The sequence below is a fragment of the Nelumbo lutea genome, chromosome 1 (genome assembly GCF_056320005.1).
Source record: "Nelumbo lutea isolate HS-2025 chromosome 1, American lotus-T2T, whole genome shotgun sequence".
NCBI classification, from domain to species: Eukaryota; Viridiplantae; Streptophyta; class Magnoliopsida; order Proteales; family Nelumbonaceae; genus Nelumbo; species Nelumbo lutea.
In genome coordinates this window covers 149768048-149782052 of record NC_142684.1, presented here as the reverse complement: position 1 = coordinate 149782052, position 14005 = coordinate 149768048, and the positions used below count along the sequence as shown (strand labels likewise).

The window sequence follows — 14005 nt, the reverse complement described above, 5'->3', positions numbered from 1 at the left end:
ACGAACCCCGTGCCGGGCTGGGCCAAGGGTTTGTGGCCCGTGAGGGCTCGTCCGGCACGGCCCGGCCCATATTACAAATAAAATATGTAAGGTCGCGTTTGGCAAGTTTTTTCGCATAGACTTTATTTGTTTAGAAGCCCATAAGACCGAAAATTGATTTATTCCCGTTTGGTTCGCATCAGATCTCGCCGCCAAAAGTCATTGAAAGCCCGGAGAAACCCAATTTGGGCCGATTTTGGGAAGCTAGGATCGTAGCTTCTGGGCTTTTATGCCCTTTCGGAGCTTCCCCATACGGGTGCGATTTCTCTTACGGATACACAAATGAACAGTAACCCCCGATGCTAAACCCCCCAAACGCCTCTCATTCGCACACTCGAGACTGCTTTGCTCATACTTCCCACAGGTTCGATTCCTCCATTCCCTTCATCCTCCTCTTCCCTTCTTCTTCAATCTTCTTCTTCTTCTTCTTCCTCTTCTTCTTCCGCCGTTACCATCCTCTTCTTCGTCTCTCTTCCGTGGTTCCACTAATTTTCCCCTCTTTTGTAGGAGATTACAAAGCATTTGGTGCTCATGAATCTTGCGGCAGTGGTAGCTTGTTATTCGGTGATGGTTTGCACTGGTACAACCCCCATCCCAATATGTATTGTTAGGGTATTTTTGGAACAGCGATTGTCTTTAAACTTCTATATGTTTACTCCCTTTTTTTTTGAATGTAGTTAAAAATTGTTTGGTTTTAAATTTGTAATGTTAGGTTTGCGCATGTCTTATTAGGGTTTTTTTTTGGAACATCGATTATTGTTAGGTTTAAGAACACATGGTTCTCTTGTAATGCTATAGATACCCATGCGATAAGAATTGTGGGCAGACCTGATTTCCACTATTTTTTCCCTTACCTATCTTTCTATTGTTTCCCTCAAAGAAACCTCTGCGGTTGTGTACCTGATTTCCTCATTCTTTTTTTTTTCTTTTGTGTTTTTCTTCTTAAACAATTTTAGAAATACTACAAAAAGAAATTATGCGAGAAATTTGATGTTTCACGAATGTCTCCTATAAATTTCACAAAAGGGAAATATATAAACAAAAAAGTTGAATGAAAACTTAGGATGAAATGGACCACCAAGTAAAAGTAAAATGATGTAATCTCAAACTTGTAAATAGTTAAATGTTCAAAAATGGAAACGCAGCATACCCAAAATCTTTATTTTCACGTAACCACTCAAACTTGCTAGGACCTTCCCTTCCTCCAAAGCATTTCCCAATACCTTTGATTGTACTTCCTTCAATAGCATCTCCAATAATCTTAACATCACTGACTGATGGAGGAGCTGCCACAAGAAAATCAAACATTAGCATTTGAGGATCATTACTTAAACAAAGTGCTGTTTTTAGCCTATCTGTTGTATGGTGCTATGGGTTGTATGTTTGTACAGGCTATTGGACAATGGCATGGTTTGCACTATGCTCTCATTTCAATCTGTGTAACCCATGTCCACAGTTAAAGAAAAGATAGTACAAAGGTTCCACACCTTTCTGCTTGATAGTTACAAAGGTTCCACACCTTTCTGCATGATTGTCTAAAAATAGGTTCTTGTTTTTGTTTGCTACTTCTGGGGTAATAATTTAATTAGTTAAACTTTAAATTTATACTGAAAATTATCCATAATATTACCTTTGCTATATAACAAATATTTATGGCACTGCAATAAGGTGGAGGTTGAAAATTGGAATTGAATGTCAAATAACTTGTGCTATTGTAGCTTGGAGATAGGCTTAGTACAAACAATATATAGGGAAAAATCCAACTAAGATTTCATAAATCCTTTTAATTTTCAGTAATTGTATATTATTGGTGTAAAATGAACAAGGCAATTATTCATGGTACTGCAACAAAAGGGAGCTTGAAGTTGAGTGTCAAACAAGCTTATACAATTGATGATTGGAGATGGGCTTAGAACAAATTTAATCAAAAGAAACTTTTCAAATAAAAGTGGTGAAAACCCCAAGTTATGGGTGTAAAGGCCTATAATCTTTTATTTTTATCAAGAGATCTGTAAATAATTTTCTTTAGTCATGAATATAGTTAACAACCTAATTCAATTTAAATCTTTGCATTGGTGATTTGATCCCCTAATCTGGATGAATGCAATTTTGTGTAGATGGGTTGGATGGGATAACAACAATCTTTCTCTAAGGCTGCAATTGATATCCCAATTGTTTGAATTGATGAAACATAGAGCTCTCTTCTGTTTACCAAAATTTCAGATCAATTGATTGTGCTCACCTTGCGTTTATCAAATTTCTGATAACAAGGCAGCACAAATAATTAATAATATGGGGTAGTAGCAGATAGCTAATAGAACTATAGAAGCTTTCCCTGTAACTACAGAAAAATCAGCTCCACACATAATTTCCTTCTGAATATTATGCAATTAGGTATGTACAGTTTACAGTATACTTCAGTACCAAAAATCTCGCTGCCCCAGCACAGATGATGAATACTTTTGTTTTTATACAATATACATATAATTCAACATACACGGCAATTAAAAGAAATCACCCTTAATTGGAAGGTTCAGATAATCATCAAACCCATACATATGAGAAAAAATCATTGATCTAATTCATAGTCCAACAAGAAAACAATTACATAGAAATTGTCTATCCATCTAACTTTTATGTAACTAGAGTTTTCGTGGCTAGGAAGATCGAGGCTGTTGGGTATGTGGGTGTATTATTCAGATGATCTAAGGGCCAAGAAAATACCTCTATGAGAGTGTTGAAATAGGTTGGAAGGAGGCTATTTTGTCTACTGGAAGAAAGGAAGTTATGATTAAGGCAGTGTTCACTGCCATTTCCACATATGCAATGTCATGCTTTTTATTTCTTAAATGGCTTTGAGATCAATTGGTTAGAATTTAGAGGAAACTTCTTTGGGGAGGAGGAAAACAAAAGGAAAATGAATTGGATGAGTTGGAAGAACTTATGTAAAAAAAAAGGTAAGTTTCTTAAACTACCCTTTATGGTTTAGCTAATATGCTTGATATTGATGTGCTTGATGTTGATGGCACAGCTGAGTTCAATGATATTCCACATACATTCTACCCTCTTGTTATAACTTTTTAGAAATTATTGTTAATGCTAGATGGTAGCACGGAAAATTCATACTTCGACAGATTTCATGATTTGAGGGAACTTTCTCTTGGTAATGATGGACCTTCAAGATCAATAGCATTACAAACCTTTATAGGAACAAAGGAGGTTAATTATGACAGGTTCAATTTGGGTTAGCCCCATTTTATGCTAACCTGGATCATCAATGGTTGTTTTTCATTCCTTTTGATTGTTAGTGCTATAGGTTTTGTTATTGAGCTTTCCCTCATTAAATTTAGAAAAAAACTTATATTTGAATATGATATTCTTTGTGTTTTTAGATGCTTTACATCTAACAAAATGGATTTTTGCTACACTATGGTTGTATAAACAAATAGTTTTTAAGAGAGCACAAGTGATGGGAATCAACTTGAGGCATATCAAAAGAACCAAAGCTGCTCTTAAGATGGTGCGGAGTTCACTGCTTTGTTATTACTTGGAAGAAAACATTCACACAAGCTTCTTTGCTTTGTTATTCGGTGCATTGGTTGTACATATTGGTTGATGTGGGTTGTACTGGCAATTTGCTAAAGCTATCATACCCTTGTTATTGATTGCAGGATTATATCCACTAACAACGTTCAAAGGGAATAACTACTTCAGGTGACTCATACAACCATCAAACCTTTTTCTATTTTTTTAGTTGATTGGAAAAAAAATATGATTATTCTATAAATTTTCAACAATATTGTGTTAGTAACCCAAAGTTTCATGATGATTAGATGCCAACCAGTGTATCTAATACATCTTTTGAGAATACCCCCGTCACAAATGCAAACTGGACACTTACACAAGAAACCTTTTTCATAGATTTACTTGTACAACAAGTCCAAAGTGGGGGAGTTTTTTCACAAAATTTGGCCTGAAGTTCAATATGAAATCGTTTAGTAACAAGATACAAGACTTAAAGAGTAGATATAAGGAGTTTACAAAGCTAAGATATGGGCAAATCGGATTTGGTTGGGATGAACAGAAGCAAATTGTTGTAGCCTCACTAGAGACATGGGACAACTATTTGACGGTATTTGCTATAACATATATGATTGTTTATTTAAATTCAATACATTGCATACATATTGATTGGTGTCCCAATGTCTTTTTTTTTATAGGCTAATCCTAAAGCCAAAATGTTTCATACTGTGGGTTGCTCGGAGTATAACAACCTAGAGGTCATATTTGGGGGAACAACACCCACTTGAAGGTTTTCAGCATCATTGGCACGAGGCATAGAGTCCCCACCCTGATATGAGGGAAACATCTCAATTGGCCCACCTATTGATGAGACCCAACATCCATTAGTAGGAGTTGATGAACCAATGAATGGTGATACTAACCAGGTCTCAGCTACAAGCACCAAAACTCCACGTAGGAAGAAACTAGTCGAATTTTGTGATGCAGTGGTTGATCAGTCTACATTAGTTGAAAAGAGATTTGATAGGCTAGTTAAGGCAATAAATGGATTGCGAATGAGGACAGATAGTCCAACATCCATGTTTTCTGTGTTGGTGGAGGTAAACACAATTGAAGGACTTGACCTTTCTGACTATGGCAAGATATACGAGGTTTTCCATGACCTAACAACAAGAGAGTTTTATTTGAACCTGCCCCCAACCATTAGGAGGAGTTGGCTAATGGGTCGTATAGATCGTTGAACATGGTGGTTATCTGACTTTGATTAAAAAATTGTCTAGTATTTTTCCTTTTTAGGCTCTTTTTTTTTTCTTTGTGAGATGATTAACCTTGAAACACATATGACTTGATGGGTTGCTTTTTGTTTTTTTTTTAATTGTGAATGAATGGTTTGATAGATACTTATTGTGATTTGTGAAGATAGGTGTATATATTTTTCCTACTTTTTTTATGGTTATAATTACACGTTGGATGGATGTAGATGCTAGTGACTGCAGGTTTTAGTTACTTCCATTTGTTGTTAATGGTATATAGGTACATGGTGAATGGATGGATTTGGGGATATATGTATGATGAATGCAATTTTATCTGCTCTTATTTGTATGATGTATGTATGAGTTGGGCTTGAGGCGAGTGGGTGATTAATGAATAGCAGGTGGATGATTGTCATGGCGTATGTGTCAATGTATGCTTATGGGTCACCACCATAAGCATTTGCCATTTGACATTGTGATCCAACCTTGATATGCATCTTATACTCATTCATTATTCATATGCCATATTAAAATGGTTGACAACCCTATTAGGATTGTAATGCTTTCAGCAATTGCACTTGCTGTAGTTGAGGACGAAGAGTAACGAATGTTGACAAATATCATCATTGTGAGAGAAATGGAGAAAGAAGGGATGTCAATCTCTAAGACACCTTACCATGATGACATACTGACTGGGTCAGAATATTTAAAGAATGTCATCTACAGTGGTAGTAGTAGATGCTTAGATATGTTAAGACTCACACCAATAGTGTTTCTTAGATTAATAGCCTCGATGAGACAGAGAGAGTTAGTGAAAGACAGTTGGTATGTATCAGCTGATGAGCAAATTGGGATTTTATTGCAAGTAATGGGGCATAACAAATCAAACTAGGATATTGCAAGCCATTTTCAGCATTCTAGTGAAACAATTTCACGACACTTTAACACTGCTTTGAAAACCATTTGTGAATTTGGGAAATAAATTGTGCGACCCGATGATATGACAGTTGTGCCACCCTAGGTTCAAAATAATCAAAAGTATTTTCCATGGTTTGAGGTAAAATCATTATATTTGTCAGATGTTTTTCTTCTTTGAACCATTACATACAAAACCGTTGCATTTCTCCCTCTCTTTTTTGCAGAACTGTGTTGGTGCTATAGATGGTACACATGTCCATGCATGTGTTCCAACTAGTGAACAAGTGCGATTTAGGGGACATAAGTCAATCACCACCCATAATGTGATATGTGCATGTTCATTTGACATGCTATTCGCTTTCGTTGTAACAAGATGGGAGGGTGTTGCTCATGATTCAAGGGTATTTTTGGAAACAATCCAAAACCCAGATAACATGTTTCCTCTACCACCAGAAGGTCAACAAAACAACCATAAATAATTATATGATTATATGAAAGTCATCGATATATTGATAAATATGGTTGCATTTTTTTGTATATGAAAGTATTATGTTGTTGATTCGGGTTACACAAATATGTCGGGATTTCTATATCCATACCAATCTGGGAGATACCACTTGAGAGACTTTCAAGGGAGAGGTGGTCGTCCAAGGAATGGTGAAGAGTACTTTAATTATGTGCATTCTTCACTAATGAATGTCATAGAGTGGCGTTTTGGAGTTCTGAAGACATGTTTCCCGATTTTGAAGTTGATGCCTCCCTACCCACTTCACAAGAAAATTAGGATTGTGTTTGCTTGTGTGCTACACAATTTCATATGGATGTCACAAATAGAGGATCCGTATTGGAATGGATTCCTATAAAAGGATGTTCCCTTGAAGGAGAGGGAGGGATGTTTCATAATGTAGCACCTACTCCTATTGACATTGGGTCACAGGCCACTAAACGGATGGAACAAGTTAGAAATGAAATTATATTCAAGATGGCTGATCACTACAACGTTACGTATTAATCGTAATCGATGAAGACATAGGAGACAATCTACTTAGCTTATATGGGTTGTGATTTGATACTTGGACTATTTATTCACTTTGAATTGTATGTTTATTTCACACCGTTTGCTATAGTTTGAACTTATGTGTATTGTTGGTAATTACTTGTTTGTGTTTCCTAATGTTCGGATGTTATGAGTTAATTGTACTTGTTGAATGGTAGTTATGGCCACTATTCGTAAGGGACCTATGTGTGCATGCGGACGAGGACGTATGAGGTTATTCATGGCAAAAACCGAAAAAAAAATTATGGAAGATGGTTTTATAAGTGCCCCAGTGGTGAGGTATGAAACCAAGAAATCAATATTTGTGAGTCATAATACTTAATATGAAAAATGAGTAATGTGTAATCGGTTTTTGTTATTATTATATTTCAGCGACTTCATGTGGGCAGATAATTATACACCGGACGAACCTCAAGTGCAGATCATTGAACAACACAACAATGGTCATGACAATGCAAACTATAAGAAGAAGCATGTTGTTGCTCTTGGAGTATGTGTGCATGTTGTAGACTATATCACTACCTCTGTGCTCAGCCTCAACGTTGAACATGATCAGATCGGGCTCTGCATGCAACACCTACTATAAGGGGGGTTTAACATTAATGGGATGCAACTGTGGCCAGGTTAGAACGAACCCAAACCAAAAAGAAAGTTGCACTAGATTAGGTCAGATTGGGACTGTTGGGTTATGGTTATGCCAAGTAACCAGAGTCAATATGAACCAACGATTATTACTGTTGGGTTATGTTTTTCTTGATGCCAAAGCTTCTGATTTGGATAAGTTTACTTGTTGACCAGAGGCTCTTTCATAGAGACTGATTGCTTCCAAGAGTTTGACCTTCAATGGAATTAGCTCTTGTGAAGATGTAATTGTCATCTACAAAAAAGATGTGAGAAATCATAGGGCAATCTCTACCTATCTTAATGTTAGAGATTTTTTTCCTCACAAGATCTTGAAGGTAAGTTGAGAGGGCTTTTGAACAAAAGAGGAATAAATAGGGGGATAGGGGGTCTCCTTGTCCGATTCCTCTTGCAGGCTTGATGCTACTCCCTAGAGCTCTATTTATTAAGATTTAGTAGGAAATAGTTGTTATGCATTCCATTATCCAGGCAATCCACTTATTTCCGAAGCCTAATTTCTCCATTAGTCTTTAGAAAACTCCACTCTACTCTGTCATACACCTTACTCATATCCAGTTTAAGGGCCATCCACGCTTTTTTACTCTTTGATTTGTTCATGAAATGTAAAATTTCATGAGAAATTAGGATGTTGTCTTAAATCAACCTTCCAAGGGTGAAGGCACTTTGATATCACTTACAATTTTGTGAATGAGAAGTTTGACCCTATTAACCAAAATTTTGGCTATGATTTTGTAGATGGCGTTACAGAGACTGATTGGTCTGAATTGGCTAGCATTGATTGGGTTTTTAACCTTGGGAATAAGTGTTATATAGGTCTAGTTTAAACCCTTTCCCAATTTGTTTCGGGTAAAGAAAACTTTAATTTTTTCCATAACATCTCTTCCCACCACATCCCAGCACTTTTGGAAAAAAAAAAAAAAAAAACATTTTGAAATCCATCCAGGCTTGGAGCTTTTAAAGGAGTTGTTTGTCCTAGAGATACCTTGACTTTTTCTTCTTCCAAATCTCTTTATAGTCAGCTTTTTTTCTTCCATTGAGATTCTCGAATTTTGCAGTTAATCAGATCATCCTTCATGTGGGGGTTGGAAGATTTGAAAAAGTGTTCATAAATGGTTTCCTCTATTTACTCATCTTCATCAACCCAAATACCTTGCTCCTTTTCCAACTTGAGGATTCTATTTTTGTTCCTCCTTTGAACCGTCATCGCATGAAAAAACTTTGTATTTTGGTCGCTAAATTTGAGCCAATTTATTCTGGATTTTTGGACCCACATTTGCTCTTCCCTTCTCAACCAAATCCCTAGTTCCTTCTCTAGGTTTCTAATCTTTTTTTTATCCTGATTTTTTCCTTATCCCTTTCTATTTCCTACTCCTTTTTAAACTTTCTAATATTTTTGTTGACATTTCCAAAAAACTTTTTGTTCCATACTTGGAGATGACACTGCAATTTCCTTAACTTCTACTCCAAATTGTTTTCTTCTAAATCTATCTGATTTCCTTCCCAACATTTTTTAATAGTATTTTCAAAATCATCATGGGATAACCACATTTCTTCCATGTTGAAAGGTCTTTTCCTCCATTTGGTGACTTTTTCATTGTTGATTAAAATAGGAAGAGGATATGAACCTAGAGTGATTAGCACTTTGACATTGGCTTCTTCAAAGAGATTCTTCCAATCTTGATTACATATAGCTCTGTCAAGTTTTGCTTGAATATTTTCCTCACCCTCTCTTCTGTTTGTCCATGTGTAGTTAACACCATGGCTCTTTAGATCTAGCAGACCACAGTAATTTTGGCAATCTCTATTCTTTTTTAGGTATGCATAACTACAAGTTTTCCACCCTGTTTTTCTTGATTATTAAAAATCATGTTGAAACCACTACAACAAAGCCATGGTCCTCTTGCTAGGCTGGCTATGTGCTTCCATTTTTTAATGAAAGTCTTTCTTTTTGTCTCTTTGGTTCCCCCATAAATGAAAGAACAGAACCAAACTTTATCATCCAGCTCCTAAATTTTTGTGTGAATTATGTTCTGATTTGCATACAACACCTTTTTAACTATGTTGTCTTTCCAAAAAAGAGTTAAACCACCTCCCCGACCCTCCGCATCACATCCCCAACAATTCCAAGTTTTCAGAAAAGGGAGCAATTTCTTACAGTTTAGAAGAGAATGTTCTGTTACCATTAAAAAGATAATGTTTGGCTTAGTGGCTTTCATGGTCTCTTTCAAAGTTTGAACTGTCAAGGAGGACCCTATTCCCTAGCAGTTCCAACTTAGAATTTTCATTTGTGACCCAAGGCATGTTTCGGGACAGGTTCCCAAACCCACTTATTGATTTTATTTTCAGCAAAAATTTGGCTTGGTGGAAGAAACTTCATAAATCCCGAGGTAGAAGGCTCATTCAGACTTGAGCACTCTTTTATGTATAAGTTAACTCCCCTATGAAAAAAATTGATTAGATATGTTCCTCTTTCCTGAGTTAGATCGTTAAAAAAAGTTCCTAACACATGTATCCATCTGTCAATCTTTAGCCATGTACTAAAATTGACAGACTATTTTCCTCATTTTTGTTTCACACCTCTTTCAGATTTTTTGGTGTCCTCAATTTTTGCTTATTCAGAACCAAATTTCCTTTGGGTTTACTTTTAAATTAGACCTTATTTTGACCATATCTTTTGAATTTTGGAGTGGTGGATTTCAATTTTAATTTTAGCTTGGTAAAATTATTTTGTCCATTTTCCAAAAGGCTTTCCCCACTTATATTTTTGTCATTTGGTTTTGACAACGTTCCTTCATTATTCATGGAAAACATTTCTTCCTGAGGAATAAGGAAGAAATTGAAATAAGAATCAAATTTCTGTGCCATCTTCTTCAATGTCTGAGTTGTCGAGGACTAAGGGTTTCCTAGTGTCCAACAACATTCTGATGCGATAAGTTCTTTCCCCTTGAGGTTCATTTGTCTCTTCTCCTTCCTATTCAAATATTGGTATTCTAGTCAAGAATAAGATACAATGAATGTTAATGGAAGTTAATACTTTAAGTATGATACTCTTTCAAATTAGAGTTTTGTCATTGAAACTAGACAATTACCAAATTCAAAAATTGGGGTAATTTAGTCAAATAAGAGTTTCACACCATTATTCACACTTTTAATAAAAGTATAATATAATATAATGTAAACATAAATAAACATTAAATGAAAAATGTGAAATGGCCTTTTTGATATAGCTTGTTTTCCAATTATTGAATAAAAGTACTTTTGTGTCTTTTTATCAAATAGATAAATATGCGGGTCTAGTTTGAACACAAAGCCTAGGTTCAAGCCCATAATTTCTGAATTGAGCCTCTCCGAGGTTGGCTGAAATTATCACCCCTAGTTCAATTGCACAATTCCTTAGTTGTGATTTGAAGTTTTGAACTATTGTTTCTAAAGTTTTCAAAGCAATAGTAGGCCTTAGAATTGATGTTTCTGTGTTGTTTAAGTATATCATAACTATTTCTCCTTTGTATTCATGATCAAAAGAAACTCCTTATGCTATGCAAGTATGGAGAAATAAGTTGTATTTGGGGTTTTATTCAGCACTCACCAACCAAAATTTCTACTAAGGCAAAGCCCTATAAGTCTCGAAGAGGGTTTCTCCTTCATATGCATGGCCACCTCTCTTTTTGGAGGAAAAAAAGAAAAGATATCTACTATAAATTGGCTATTTACCTCACCTCTCAAAAAGTATTCAGGTGTGACATATTAATATTTACTAACATTTTTATTGAATTTAATCAAATTACAATTTCAATGATATAAGACCTTACTAATTCAAACTTCAATGAAGTATGTTTCAAACATATATTTTCTTTATATGTATTACAAAATTTAAATAAAGGCCAAATATAAAAGTTTTCAAATTTAAACCCCCTCCCCCCCAAAAAAAACAAAGAACCACGCTTGAGCCGAGATAGGAAGCTCAAGATGATATCGTTACCCTATAAAAACCTGGTTTGGCTCAACCCATGATCATCCCTGCTAGTGTTTTCAATCCATCGTTGGCCCGGTTGGTTGAACTGTTTGAACAATCACTTGGTTGAGATTCCGATCTGGTTTAAGTAAAACTTGGAGATGGTAAAAAACCATTGATTTGGTAAAAATCATGTTTGACCCGGATGGTTGGACAATTGACTCATTTGACTCGATGACCAAAGTGCGGGTTGCTTATTAATTGTGTATGCAAACTTCAAGAGACTTTAACTTTGCATTCCAATGCTCGATTGAGGTGTTTTTTTTTTTTAATTTTGGGTAACTTTTTGAGATCTATGCATTAGGTGCCTTGTCTCGTTATATATTTTCTTTGACAAAAAACCCCATCTTTTTTTGCCTCAAATTATAAATTTTAATATTTTTTACAAATAAAAAATTTACAACTGAATTAAAAGATAAATTAAATGTAAAATATTTCATATATATATATATATATATATATATATATATATATATATATATATAACATGCTTTACACGTGGCAATTCTAGATGATGATAATAATAGTAATAATTAAATTAGACATATTTATGATATTTTTATTAATCAAATTAAAAAATAATTAAATTATAGTAATTAAATTGGATACATTATTAAAACTTTTGGATACATTATGATTGTCTAGAATTGAAAAAAAATGCTACTAATTTTTTATATTTATTTCTATTATAAACATTATAAAACTATATATTACATTATGATTGTCTAGAATTCACTATAATTTTGGATAAAACTATATAGTCTAGAATTTTGGATACATTATGATTGTTTATTATAAAACTATGTATTTCATTATAAAACTAATTTGGATACATTATGATTGTCTATTATAAAACTATATATTTCATTATAAAACTAATTTCGATACATTATGATTGTCTACAAGACTATAATTTTTCCTTTAAACTGTATATTTCATTTACATTATGTAAATAATTTTTACTTATCACACTTGATTTTTGTTTGTCTATGATATTATTTCACTCAAATCACTAACCCAACACCCAAAAAGAAAAATAGTTTGATTTCTAAATTGACATTAAATTTTGTATTACATTTCCATCATTGATAAAATTATTTCTTATGTATAATATTTGTTTTTGTCCAATATAATGAATGCATAATATTAAAGATTTATAAATGTATAACATTAGATATGCGCCCAAAAATTTCTCTATTTTTTTTGTGATTCTTTGTATTTTCTATTTTTTAAAATTTAATTATTTGACTATGACATCATTTCATTTATAAGTAGATTTTAGAAGCATAAGCTTTTATGTTATTGGAGTTATTAATTTATTAAATATGGATTTAATTAATTGAACTTAATGATGAGAAAAAACACAAATGACTTAAATATATGATTCAATGTACATGAATGCAAGTTAAAAACTTAAATATTGGATTTAATGAGATGATTGAATGCATTGAATATCTTAAAATTAACTCTTTTCAACTCATTTAAAATTAACTCTTTTTAAAGTAGTATAGATATATTAATTTCCACATGGTTGACATGGCATGGTCTGACTTGTCTTACTTGACCGGTCAAACAAGTGACTCACGACTCAGAGGCAAAGACAGTTCAACCTCCGGACCCGATTTTTAAAACATTGATCCCTACCCAATAGGCTAATTGAGTTTGCTAACGATCTCGAGTGTGCTGGGCTCTAATGGTTTAGATCCCTTTTAAAAGAGATTTGTGTATTGATCATAATCGTATAGATGGTGTTCTTTCAATGCAAAAAAGTTTGATCTTGACCCACAGTTTTACGAATCCGGATCATTTACCAACAAAACACATTCTAACCCTTTACCAACATGATTTTACACTGCATATCTCATGCATGGTAGGTCTTTGTCTCATAGTGCGATGTTAGATCAAATTGGTAGAGGGATCCCAAACTCCAGCTTTACAGATTCGTTTTAAACACTACCTGAACCGAACATTAGTATGTCCGGACTACCTCTGGCCAGGGGTGACCATGGGCCGGGATTTTGGACCTACAACCTTAAATTTAAATGTATCATATATATAAAACATAATAATAGGAATCTTATTATAGTGTATAAGATATATAATAAATACATATTTTCGACTATGATACTGAAAGAGATGATACCGGAAGAATTTATAATCAACTGATCGGTCAAAGCCAATAAACGGGACACCAATACATTAGGCCCAAGCCATGTAATCAACTCAACATCATCCAGACCAACGAGCCATATGACAATATAATAATGGTGATGATGATGATGCCGTTTAATCTAATTTTGAATGAGTTGTGTTGTACAATATCCCACCATATGGTGAGTTGATAATTAAGACACTGTTTTGTTTTCATAGCTGGAGATTCCAATCATGTGAGACATGTGGCGTGCCAGTTGCCAACTTTGCTAAAATGTTTCTACATTTTAGGCATATGGTTCTTCTTGATGAGAATTGGGAAATATTTGTTCTGGGCCCTGGGGCTATTTTAATTCTCTAATGTAGACTACTCAGCCAGCGAAGCGACTTTCTAGTGGGCCATAGCCCACA

General features: G+C 34.4%; 1 protein-coding gene across 5 annotated transcripts; it reads left to right on the top strand.

Moving 5' to 3' along the window:
- The first annotated feature begins 110 nt into the window (after positions 1 to 110).
- On the top strand, positions 111 to 7735 carry LOC148878320 (uncharacterized). Of its 5 annotated transcripts, XR_016101734.1 has the most exons (6): positions 171 to 403; positions 547 to 619; positions 3489 to 3559; positions 3711 to 3753; positions 6948 to 7068; positions 7162 to 7735. XR_016101734.1 is itself a non-coding variant. In XM_088952935.1 (5 exons), the coding sequence occupies exons 2-5, from the start codon at positions 571 to 573 to the stop codon at positions 4347 to 4349; spliced, it is 393 nt and encodes a 130-aa protein (XP_088809061.1). In that variant the 5' UTR covers positions 171 to 403; positions 547 to 570; the 3' UTR covers positions 4350 to 5008. The 5 variants fall into 5 exon arrangements, 1 of the variants encoding a protein (XP_088809061.1); XR_016101733.1 differs by lacking the exon at positions 3489 to 3559 and having other exon boundaries at positions 111 to 403; XM_088952935.1 differs by lacking the exons at positions 3489 to 3559; positions 6948 to 7068; positions 7162 to 7735 and adding exons at positions 3961 to 4171; positions 4260 to 5008.
- The last annotated feature ends 6270 nt before the right edge of the window (positions 7736 to 14005 follow it).

What these genes read in the sequence shown, in the direction of transcription:
- LOC148878320 (XM_088952935.1), top strand. Translation starts at nt 571, where the DNA reads ATGAATCTTGCGGCAGTGGTAGCTTGTTATTCGGTGATGGTTTGCACT. An exon ending in TTCGGTGATGGTTTGCACTG is followed by an intron (nt 620 to 3,710) that starts GTACAACCCCCA and finishes TATTGATTGCAG; the next exon opens with GATTATATCCACTAACAACG. An exon ending in AAAGGGAATAACTACTTCAG is followed by an intron (nt 3,754 to 3,960) that starts GTGACTCATACA and finishes CCTTTTTCATAG; the next exon opens with ATTTACTTGTACAACAAGTC.